The sequence below is a fragment of the Trachinotus anak genome, unplaced genomic scaffold, assembly GCF_046630095.1.
Source record: "Trachinotus anak isolate AG129_WGS33_773 ecotype Australia unplaced genomic scaffold, CSIRO_AGI_Tana_v1 ptg000032l, whole genome shotgun sequence".
Lineage (NCBI taxonomy): Eukaryota > Metazoa > Chordata > Actinopteri > Carangiformes > Carangidae > Trachinotus > Trachinotus anak.
Window position 1 is genome coordinate 6,470,692 of NW_027273883.1, and position 11,964 is coordinate 6,482,655.

The window sequence follows — 11,964 nt, forward strand, 5'->3', positions numbered from 1 at the left end:
AACACTGTTAAATATTCAAACCAATGACCCCACTTTTCAATGACTCTATCATTTCATCATATTACATCTTTTTTTTAAAACAGATTTCCCATAATTCAGCCTCACATATTTGGTATCTTTGGGAACTGTATTAGAATTTAAAATAATGTTTTGTGGGTTTGGCTGTTTGGCTGCACACCCTGAGTTTGTAACAATTCTCTAAAGGGATATTATTAACTAGTAATACTGTAACTGAGAAAATAGTGTATAGGTGAACCAAATTAAGTAATTACAAAGCAAAATTGTGTATTTTTTTTATTCCAAAAATATACAAACAGATACATGTTGCAGTTTGCAAGGTAACAAAGCTGCATGAGTACAACATTGAAGAATCATTTCATAAAATTATTTGAAATTAAAATGGAAGCAAGAAAAACTGATTTTCACGGACAACAAAAAAGAGAATCAAATGACAGATTATACTGCAGTTGTCACGAGTCGCCAACATCATAAACAACCATACCACAGATTATGATTTCATATTCATACCAGACATAAACAGTTCATATAGGCTACCAGAAATTTAAAATAATTTAAACAAAAGTGGCAAATTAGGTAATTGCATTGAATGCATTAATGAATGTCATGTGCACAATCAGCATAATATAAAAATAGATCTCTGGTGAATTACAGCAGTTTTGTCTAACAATCTGTTTAGACTGCACCCTACACTGTAAGAGCTGTTTTGGAATAATGAAAAAGACCTGAGTAGCATTGGCAATGATCCCTACACCAGAAAGAGGGACAATCCATTCTGCATTATCAAAGACAATGAACTAAATTATCATTTGATCCAAGGGAAGGTTTAAGGACATCACTCTTTGGTCTGGATTGCTCTCCACAGTTGATATTTAGAAGTTACAAAAAGGCCACTTTACATAGGCTTTCTCCTGGATTATCAGCTCCAGGTCGGATCATACTGGGTCCATCCTGGAGGAGGGGCTAAGTAGATTCTCCTTCCTCTGGAGATGAAACTGACAACACCCCTATATCCTGTTCTTGGGACTCCAGACTTCAGGTCATCCATGATTCCCAGGTTTTTGGCCATCACTTTGAAACTGTCTTTGCTTGAGTATTGAAGGCGGAAAGGCCCGGGTCCTTTTAGCTGCCCCTGCTTAACATCTTCATATGTAACCACAGGGGCACTGTAAACTTCCTTCTCAAAATCTTTTTTGTACGTCTCCTCCTTCAAGTAACCCAGGTCTAACTTGGTGAAAGGCACAAATTCGGTATTCAATTTAATATAGCGCAGGTACTTGTCATAAAACTGACCCAGGCTCACACCTTGCCGACCAAACGTTAAAGTCCGTGAAATCTCTGGGCGGATACAGGCACGGTTGCGACGCTGCTCTGGCTGGCGCATCCAGTCGTCCCAGAACGAGGCGGGCCACTTTGGCTCCAACTCCTCCCATGTATCCCTCAGGAGCATCCACCCGAGACCAGGAAAGAAGTCTGTCCGGTAGAGCAGGTTAGCCTTGCCAGGATCCACATAGCCATCCCTGCCATTGTCATTCCAGGCTGACACACACCAGAGACTGGGGTCGGATTTCAGGAGTGGCAGCAAGGCTCGGAAGTACTCAAAGAAGTCTGGCGCCACCTGGAGTAGCAGATGAATAATTCAATTTGTCACACATGCCAACAAGTGAAATCAACTGTAAAGTAAGTACAGCAAGTAAGCATATGAGAACATATTAGCTGTAAAATATGGAACTTGTGCAATGTTTATTTACTCATTTATAAGTGGGCTTTCAGGTATAAGCAATAATTGAATCAATTTCATGACATAAAGTGCCAATATGATTACCTCCAAATCATCCTCTACAATCACGACAGAGGAGTGAGAAAGGGTCTTGAACACTTGGTTGAGGGCCCAGTGGTAATGCCTGGAGATTTTGTAGTAACCCTGAAACTTCTTGTGCTCTGGCCGCACAGCGATGTCTGACAAGTCCGGCTGTTTCAGGTGAGTTACTTGATTTCCATACGAACGGATCACCTCAGCTGTCTCGGCATGTCCGCAGTCCTGGCTCACAATGATTGGGTAAAGCTCTGCTGAAGGACGGTGCTGCAGGAGTTTGTCTAAACAGCGCCTCACTGTGACCCTGTTACAGGCGATAACCAGGATAGGAATGACAGGCTCACGGGGGACTTCAACCCTTGGTTTGTTTCCGTCTGATGACTCCCACAGTGACTGGTGACTCTGGATCTCGATCAGGATTTGTTTCTGCAGTTCCAGCTCTGCTTCAAACGTGTCTGCCATTCGGAGCACATCTCCCACCATATCATTAGGAGGATTTTGAGCCACTTCACTCTGCTCTTGGCCAGGCTCACCCGGCTGCCCAGGTGGGGGTCTGCCCCTCAGCAGAAGCACCAGTATGGCGTTCCAGGTGATGAACAGGAACGTACCACAAAGAATGAGGGAGCCTCTCTTGCGGAGCATGGCCCAGGAACTCAAAGGGAAGGAAGGGGGGTCAGGAGGACAGGGTTTGAATAGAAAGGTTTGTCCTTGTTACAGACAATAGGAATGGGATATGGGAAGGGCAGCCTGTGTATCATCACAAGTGCATAATCAGAGACGCAGAGTCGCACCTTGTTGGTTCACTGTGCGGTTACTAACGTTGTAAGGACACAATACAGTGTCAATGACGGTGAGGATGGATGAAACATGAGGAGGGGCAGGATTCATCTTGGAGTTAAGCTGTGATTCTTGCAGAGTCTCAACTTTCAATATCCTCTTCCATCTGAAACAACAAAAACATAATGTACTTTGAGAAAATGTAGATTTATGAGCTACAACAATTACTCAATTCATCGATTAGTCAATTGACTGAAAATGAATCTCCAACTATTTTGACACTCAAACAATCGCTCAAATAATTTTTAAGCAAAAATGGTTTTCCAGTGTCACAAATATAAGAATTTCTTTGCAAAATATGACAGTAAAATTACTATCTTTGCATTCTGGACCACTGGTTGAACAAAACAAGTATATCTGAATACATGATCTTAGACTCTGGGAGACTGCAGTGGGCATGTTCACTATTTTCTGACATGTCAGGACTGGAAACAAGCAAAATTAACCACAGCTTCACAGGATCTAAGTTGAAGTGTTAAAATGTCTTGTTTTGTTTTGTTCAAAAACTCCAAAATACTCAGTTTACAATAATAGAAGTCAAAGAGAAACAGTCATTTCACAAGCTAGGGCCTGATGAATGTGTTGTTTTTTTTCTCTCATTTTTTGTTTGACAACTGACTGGAAAGATTACTCAACTTTCAGAAAAAAGTTGCTAATTATTTTTCTGCTGCTCAACTAATCAACTGATCGTTTTATCATATATCAAAAACGATTAATCGAGAAAACAATAATGCAAGAATAAATACGTGTTGCAGCCCTGAATGTCTGTTATAACCAGCGACCACGGAGTGAAGATAACCCAACATAAGATAAGCACATGCTAATTTCGATTTCGTGGGAAGTTCATGTGATCCGGAGTGATGAATCACCCAACTGTCCCTGATCGATTTTCTCTTTATCACCTGTGGCTGCTTCCCCAAACGCGCCAAAAACAACGACTTATTCTGTGTAAAATAACTACAAACACTGAGTTTCTACCTCCCTGCAGCTCGGCAGATGTAAATACTGAAGCTCTGAGGAGGAGCGGGCTGAAAATTAGCCCTTACCGTGACAGCGCGGCCACTTCTTTCTCCCGCAGCCATTTCTTCCCCCGTTTCTTCGATGACAACCGGTAAAAGTTAAACGACGGAAACCGCCACCACGGCTGGAGCCGGGGTGAAAACAAAAATGCTCTCCGGGTAGTTTTCCAGCCAACTAAGGGCAACTTAATGTCCGCGTTAGTTTCTCTTGTTTCTCACAGGGCTGGAAGAGGAGGAGGAGGAGGAGGAAGAGGAGGAGGAGAAAAAGTAACACGACGACTTCCTGGTTCGAGGCAGCGACAGGAAGTCCCGCCCCAACTGTCACCTTGAGAAATGACACAACAGCTGACGTCAGAGCTGCTCTCTGCGGAGCTTATTACAAAAACAGCGACTTTTGATGTCTCTATAAAGATTTATTGTCTGCAGTCGACATGTGGTAATAAAGGGGCCGGGGGGGGGGTTATTAAAAATAGACCTAGTTACTGTAACATTATCCTTTTTCTGGCTTGGCTGTGGAGAAATGTACTCATGTAATTTGCATTCGTGTCAGGAGGAAAAAGGAAAATGTATTCTGCGTCCTGCATCTACCTGATAACAAACACCAGATAATATAACGGCGTGGGGGTGAGGGGCTCTGCGAGGATGCTATTTTTTGCTTTTTTAATGCATTTTTGCCAAAGTTTAGACAAATCACATATTTTCTTTTTGTTTTTTTTTAACTTAAAAGAAGTAAACAACAAAAATATAGATTTTAAAAAGCAGTAAACGTGGCATGTCTGGCTGTGAATGTGAAACTGATTACATGCTTTATTACATCTGTAGCTTTACAGCTATCAAATAAATGCAGTGAGTAAAAAGTACAATGTTTTCAGTGTAGTATGACATAAATAGATATACTCAAATTATGTATGAGTACTTCAAAAGGCTACTCAAGCATGTTATTATATATTAAATTATTGAATTGTTGTTATATAACCTATATGCATCAATGTGGAAGTAACAGTTTACCATTATTGTTGGTTGAGATGTTGACTGTTTACCATTGGGTAGTCTAATCTGTAGTCTGACTGTGTCATATTTTAGAAACTGATCATTTATTTCATATGTAAAGTTATATTCTGTAAAGTGTCTGCAGCCGTCAAGTGAAGAGCACTGAAAAGTACATTTCCCTCTGCAATGTAATGAAGCAGAAGTATAAAGTAGCATAAAATGGGAATACTGAGGTGAAGCATGTACCTCAACACTCCACCACAAGTACAGTACTCGAGTAATTGTACGTATAGTAAACATCCCTATCACTGCCAATAGCCCATAATGTAATACTAACAGGTGCTACTCTGCTTAATGTGAGTATTTTTACTTGAGAATCCTTTAAGTACATTTGCTGACAACACTTCTGTCACTTTTACTTAAGTGAAAGATCTTAATTACTTCTCCTACCACTGTATTTCAGTGATAGCAATCATGACATTCACACTTAGACCACATCCTTAAAACTGGTGACACCAATTTATGTAAGCGACTTTGTACTGGCACTGAATATTTGCAAGGCTCTATATTTTTAATCTAATATATTTCACAGTGGAAAAAACACATTCAAGACACAAGTGGAAAGAATAAGCACCTGTTTTTACTCAGACTTGACTTCAATATATCCATTTTATGAAACTGTATACTCTTCCAAAGGGAGATTTTATTCCACAATATTTGGAAAGCTTTTGGAAAGCGTAGGCCTACTCTCAAAAATAAGATGTACCACCATTATTTGAACTACACACCAGGAGGCTTAAGTTAAATGTAGGGCAACAGTCAGTACAGCTGATTTACAGGGTAACTTTAAAGCAAAGGAAAAACCCTGAAAAACAACCATCAATCCTCTATCACTGGGTTGAAGTCCAGATGTTGTGTGTTGTGAAAGTTAAAATCAATAAATAAGGTTGGATCACAGTTTGGTGATCTGAGGCCTTGGACTCTCTCTCAGTCAGGTCTGTCTTCTGTGATCTTCTGTCCACAGCCAGAGTTGTCCTCGGAGGAGGTGAGGGCAGTGGGACTGTGGATCTGACCATTTGCCTGAAAGAGGGAATGAATTCTTATAGTTACTAAGATAACTAACATGAAAATTATGTTTTCTATTTTTAAAATCGTGCAGTTACCATAAGTCTTAGATAACACTCACCTGCAGGACATAGTTTTGGATGATTTTCTCATCCTGTTGGCACTGCAGATGCTGTGGCGCATCACCAGAGCTGCTGCTGCACCTCCACAACACCGCCAGCCTCAAAAACATAAATTGTGACACCAGGGCAGTCAAGGATAAGCAGGTGCTCTTCAGCGTTGACCACCCCGTTAAGACGAAAGACGGTAGCTGTCCTGTGTTTTCCAAAAAACGTGGGGACGTTACGGAAACTTTCAAAACGCCAGCCGGGAATTCACTGATTTCCTTAAGAAACAATATTTTACAGATGTGCGCAGCGTAGGTGTCGTATTTAATCATCTGAATTATTTCAGAGCACTTATTTATCACAGCCAGGTCAGGTGTCAGTTTGTGCGCCAGCTGACGCACCAGCGCGTTTTGGACACACGGCGCAGCTGAGTGCGCGTCCCGTTTTGGATAATTGATTTCCCTGAAATATCTCTTTCGCAACATTTTACCATTCCCCTGGGGCGACTTGTACGCCACAGTCAGTCTACCTCCCACCAAGAAATGCTCTCCTTGGAGAAAGGACTCCCACGCTGACGTGTGGTTCGACCGGTTGCGCTCAGCTGGAGAGTCGCGCAGCGCCCCGCCGGCCAGTCCGAGGCTGTACGCCGAGGCGGCAGGCCGCTTGGTCGGCGGATTCCGGGCCCAGATATTCCCCCGACACCGGAGAACGGCAGACAAGGCAGAGGCGGAGGGAGTGGAAGCCATGGTGGCCGATAATATCCACAACTGACCGGTTCCTGTTGTGGAGACCTTAAGTCTCTAATGTTCCGTGTCTATCCAAGCTGTCACATAACGTATAAAGGTTAATTTGCGTAAGGAGTGAATCTGGGGTAGGGGGTGGGGGGGTGGGGGTCTTTTCTGGTCTGGTCCACCCGACCATATTTGCCTCGATAGTCACAAAGGGAGGTTCAGGGGGGTGGGCCTTTGGGCAATGGTGGAAAAAGTAGTCATAAGCAGCCCTGGGAATAACACACTGTAAAATCAACAGAATGCACTGAAGTAGGCTACTCATTATACAGAATTACCCCTTTCAGAGCATTATAACATATGGAAGCCACTGTGTAACTGCTGTATTGCGTAATTGCGTTGTTATTGATGCATATAGGCTCCCACACAACATTTAAATGTTGCAGCTTGTCATTTAAATAGCTTCATACTGTTGAATGGTTAAATCTATAACAAAGATCATGTTTTATTCCCTAAGCTGAAAACTTTGATCATTTGTTCAAGTACTGTACAGTTATGAGGTAACCTACTTGTACTTTACTTTTTTTTTTATTTCCATCTCCCTTCCACCACAGTTCAGAGGGAAAAGTTTACTTTTCACTTAACATTTGCTAAATTTTCAGATTTTACATTAAACAGCATATGATGAAGCTTATACGTGCAACTTATTGTGAAAGATGAAACCAAATTACTGTGAAAGACACACAAGTCAATATCTACAATAATTCACAAAAAAGCAAACACTCAATACAAATGTATGTAGCAGACCTTTGTTTTTGTTTTTTTCTTGACCACTGATTATCTCATGACCCCAGATTCAGCTCGTGACCCTTTGGAGGGGCCTGACCCCTAGGCTTGGAACCACTGGACTAAACTGTATGTAAAGTAGTTAAAAGTAGCTGTACCTGAACAGATACAACAGTAAAATGCCGCGTAATCACTGATGCATCAATATTAAATAACTAATTACCAATTTTCTGCAGAATCACTACTTTGACTTTTAATACTTTGAGTACATTTTTCTGGCAACACTTTTTTTTTACTTTTGTATGTATATGTAGGTATGTATGTTTGTAAATGCTTGATTTTTTCGCTGTAATGGAATATACTTACATTGTGGTATTGGTAAAATCTGATCGGCTCATTGTGCTTTTTTTTTTTTTTTTAATGTAAGATCTTAATCTCCAAAGTAACTTCAGTCAGATAAATGTAGTACAACACTTCCCTCTGAACTTTATACACCACAAGTATTATAGATTAGAAAATGGAAATGGTCAAGTAGAAATACGTGAAAATCGCACTCCAGTAAATATGGTTGCTGTTCTCCACTGTCCTTGGAGGCATGCAGGTATAATGAGTGCGATAGTCTAGTTATTTCTATATAAAAGCACCTACGTTTCCATTTGTCTCTATGCAACATTTATTTAAGTCGCCTTCAGGCAGCCACTGAATGCTCAGCTGCTAAATGACTGCACGTCAGACAGGCTTAAACTGGACTGTTCCTTCTGTCATTCCTGTCTTTGTTGTGGACTTTCATGATTTATTTGTAACATGTTTAGTCCTCCCCACATCAAAGAGTTGACTGGCATGTTGCAGGCGATCACTTATCTCCTCTCATTGTTAAAACTTTCCAGCTGAACCTCCTGAGTGAACAGGGGAAAAAATGCCATAAAGGTTAAGAGGCTCCTGCTGTCAAACTGGTTTGTCGGCCTCCAAGCAGCTGAGGAGAAACTCAGTGTTTAAGCAGCCCTCTTAACTAGTCTGTTTACACCACTAGAGGGTATCAGGTGTCTAAAGAAGCCCCGCAGGTTTCTCAAATAGGCAAAACAAATCAGCATCAGGGAAATGGACAGGAAGTACTTACTATACCATAATCAGGGATATATAAACAACTCAAGAGGTAAAAGCAAGCTAACCACTGTTTAATTTCCAAATAAAATTTCAAAAGAAATCCACATTAGCTTATTGAAATAGAATCGCCATCATGCGTCAGTGTCTCCATAAAGGCTTTTATTTGATAATACGCTGGGGAACAAAGTCAATTGTGATGAGGGTGAAGAGGAAATACTTACAAATATATAAATCATCTATGGCTATGTACAATGAGCTGGCCTATAAACACAATTTGTAAGAACTAGAAACCCTGAAGTGGTTATTGAGCTCAATCAAAAGATACTCTTCATCACAGAGTTTAGTGCATTATAACATTTACAGCTTATTCAGCATTATGAGCAGTTTCCTCACACACAGTTTTTTCTGTCTTTCACAGTAATCACAAACGTGCTCAGAAAAGAACACAAAGGTAACGCCAAAGAGAAAAAACAAAACATGCGAGTTTGCCCTGTTTGCGTCATGTGCAACTTCAAGCCTGTCTGTCCCACGTTTAAAAAAAAAAAAAAAAAAGTCGCTGTCCTTGTTTTCCTTCATTTCTTCACGTCACTGCATGTGAACCAGCTTGAACGTGTCCCAGTGCTTAGTCTGTTTCCTTCACCATTACTCACCAAGAGGAAAAAAAAAAAAAAGGGAGGCACAAGTATCACTGAGAACCACAACAAGTCTTTGTGTGTTTTAGTCTCTCACTCCACTTTAGTCTCGTCTGTACATCCCCGCCCTCCCTGCCCCTTCAGGGTGTGATGAATCTCCCTCCAGGCGCTGGGGTACCGAAGGATGTTTGGTTCACTGGTTGAACGGGCCTCCGGTTAATCATCACGTTGGGTATGATCACAAAGGCCAGAATCCCCACCAGCATCAGCGCCACAGTGATGGTGATGACGGACGCCACCACGGCGTAGTAGCACTGGTCCGAGCGGAACAACCTGCGCAGGCGACCTCTTACCCTGTTTGGAGGCCTGCCCACGTCCACCACAGTGGCTGGCGCTATTCCCTGCTCCATTGCACTCAAGTGGAGGTCACCACCTGCGGTCACCTGAGCATCCTGACTCTTTTTAGGCAGGGTGAGGATGTTCGACTTGGTGGGGCTGGTGGGAGGAGGGTTCTTCAGGAGCAGCTTGCCCTTGCTGCGTTTGAAGCGGATGGACAGTGCCCTCTGCATTTCTGGTGGGAGCTTCCCTATGATGCCCTCGTTGTTGCCCAGGCGGGGCAGGTCCTGGCCGTGGGGGAGCTCGGTCACCTCACGACACACGGGGCAGGACAGGGTCTTGAGCTCAGGGGAGGTCACATTGATGCGAGCAAGGCACTCCAGACAGAAGGTGTGCCCGCACGCCAGCAGCTTCGGGGTCTTGAAGACGTTATCGTAGGAGCAGAAGCACACGGCGCACTCAGTGTCCTCCACGTCATTTTCAGGGGGCTTCACCCTCCTCCGGTCGCTGTCCCCCTCTCTCCTGTCTCGTCTCCGGGCCTCCTCACTCCTCCCACGCTGCCTCCTCTCTCCCTGGTGCCTGTCTCTTTCTCTCCTCCTCCCTCTTTCCACCCTCTCTGAGTCGGTGCTCCTAGACCGCCTCACCTTTGGGGGGTACTCCCTCTTCCAGTGGTCCTCCTTGCTGTTCTTATCCTTCTGGCTGAGTTTGGGTTTGACGTTGGGGGCCTGTCTCTGGCTCCCTTCGGGCCTGTCATCGCTCATGATGGAGGGATGATGTTAGAGGTAGAGTGCCTGCTGGAATCTGATTCCCACTTTCCCAACAGAAGCTGTGGAAAATAAGATCTTGGATGAGTTTTTCCCAGAAACCAGGCGAGCAAGAAACCAACTGCTGGAATTTACCTGCACAGTCACCATCGCTGTTTCATGATGATGAAGCAATAACCTCTCACTATCTAACATCTCTATTGTATTAAAGTGCTGTGTTTGCTTAATAGGCTTTCCTATACAGAAAATCATCAGCAAACACATCTGTAGTGAGGAACTGCAGAGCTGGAAGTGCGTCAGATAGATTTTAGTACAAGAGGATTTTACAATCCTGCTGTCTTAAACCTGTGAAACTAAACCAAGGGTGACACTCACAGCTTCATTGTTTTGAAATGACATGGCAAACATTCAATCATACCCATCGGTCTTTCATAGTCAGTCATTAACTTTTTAACCCAGAGGAGGATCATGATTCAAATTTTAGCAGCTGTTTTTCTTCAAATTGTAGAAAATCTACTTTGACATTTGCAACAAGTTTAGATACAAATGTACAGTTTCTGATAATTAAGGAATTCTGTGCTTTTCCAGAGGAAAAAAACTTTAGTCTGTTGTGACAAAGAATAAGGAAGTAATTAATTTGACAGAATATATATACACACACACACACACACAAACACACACTGACCTGCTGAGGTAGATGAATGTCGGATCACGTCGTCCGAGATGATCTGACCAGGAAAATAATCCCTCTGTGTATCAGTGCAGTAACAACCTGCACATCAGCAAACTTCATTACTGAAAAGAAGAGAAAAACTCAACTCTCTCTCCCTGCAGCCCCTGCTCTCCTCCTCTGTTAGATTCTTTCCTCTCATATCTCCTGTGTCTAATTGTGACACAGCACTGCCTCCTCTGAACCCTCCTCCTCCTCCTCCTCCTCCTCCCTCTCCCTCGTCGGACCAGTTGGACTAGCTGTCGTGAGCCAGCGCTTTTCACGGTCTGTGTAGGATATGAAGATAATCAGGCCATTTACTTAGATAATTCTCATGTGTGTCCACTCACACAGCAGAAGCTGTATCACACTGGTGTCACAGTATTACTTAAAGGCAGCGCTGTCAGTGATTACAGCTCAATCTTCTTTTTTAAAATCAGTCCACCTTTGTTTTTGTGTATCAGCCTTTGAAGTGTAACTGCGCATTCAGTATCAGATCTGGTGTCAGTGGCTTGATTTTTTTTTTTTTTTTTATCTACGTGAGACAACTCAAGACAAGCAGTAGTGACTGTTGGGAATATTCCACTGTCGCTGCGTTAAAAGACAAATGTACAGCACTGTCAACACAGCAGTCATCAGGGCCTCATACCTGTCATACCTTCACCTGTCGCTTTGTGGGTTTACCACCCAAACAAGAACGGCAGCGTAGCTCAGCCTTTCCTCACTGCACAGCCATAACCACTCACTTTTCATCTGGGCCCTTTTTCACTGTATGAGAATAAACCCTGACTGAGATAATAACTCATGACAGCACAATCCATGTGGAGCCCAGCACTGATTTAAATATGTCATATGAAACATCCACAGCATTAAAACCACACAGAGCAGTTCTGTTTGCTTTGTCAAACAGCACTTCCTGAAACTGAGTGATGCGTCACTCTTTATCTGAGAAAAACATGCTGCTGTGTGAGTGTGAGGGGCCCCTGAAGGGACTTCGAAATCACTATTGCTATGAAAGACACATAAGGCTCAACATGTTTGGTACTGGCTTTT

The 11,964-nt window shown here is 42.8% G+C and overlaps 2 protein-coding genes across 2 annotated transcripts; both read right to left on the minus strand.

The window, feature by feature from the left end:
• Positions 1-280: 280 nt before the first annotated feature.
• Positions 281-3,950, minus strand: mgat1a (alpha-1,3-mannosyl-glycoprotein 2-beta-N-acetylglucosaminyltransferase a). Its single transcript, XM_071470598.1, has 3 exons — positions 3,718-3,950; positions 1,844-2,777; positions 281-1,636 (listed from the first exon to the last, which is right to left on the minus strand). Exons 2-3 carry the CDS (start codon positions 2,474-2,476, stop codon positions 938-940), a joined length of 1,332 nt encoding a protein of 443 aa, XP_071326699.1. The 5' UTR covers positions 2,477-2,777; positions 3,718-3,950; the 3' UTR covers positions 281-937.
• Positions 3,951-5,300: 1,350 nt separating this feature from the next.
• Positions 5,301-11,092, minus strand: rnf183 (ring finger protein 183). Its single transcript, XM_071470600.1, has 3 exons — positions 10,888-11,092; positions 5,867-10,264; positions 5,301-5,760 (listed from the first exon to the last, which is right to left on the minus strand). Exon 2 carries the CDS (start codon positions 10,197-10,199, stop codon positions 9,243-9,245), a length of 957 nt encoding a protein of 318 aa, XP_071326701.1. The 5' UTR covers positions 10,200-10,264; positions 10,888-11,092; the 3' UTR covers positions 5,301-5,760; positions 5,867-9,242.
• Between the last annotated feature and the right edge of the window lie 872 nt (positions 11,093-11,964).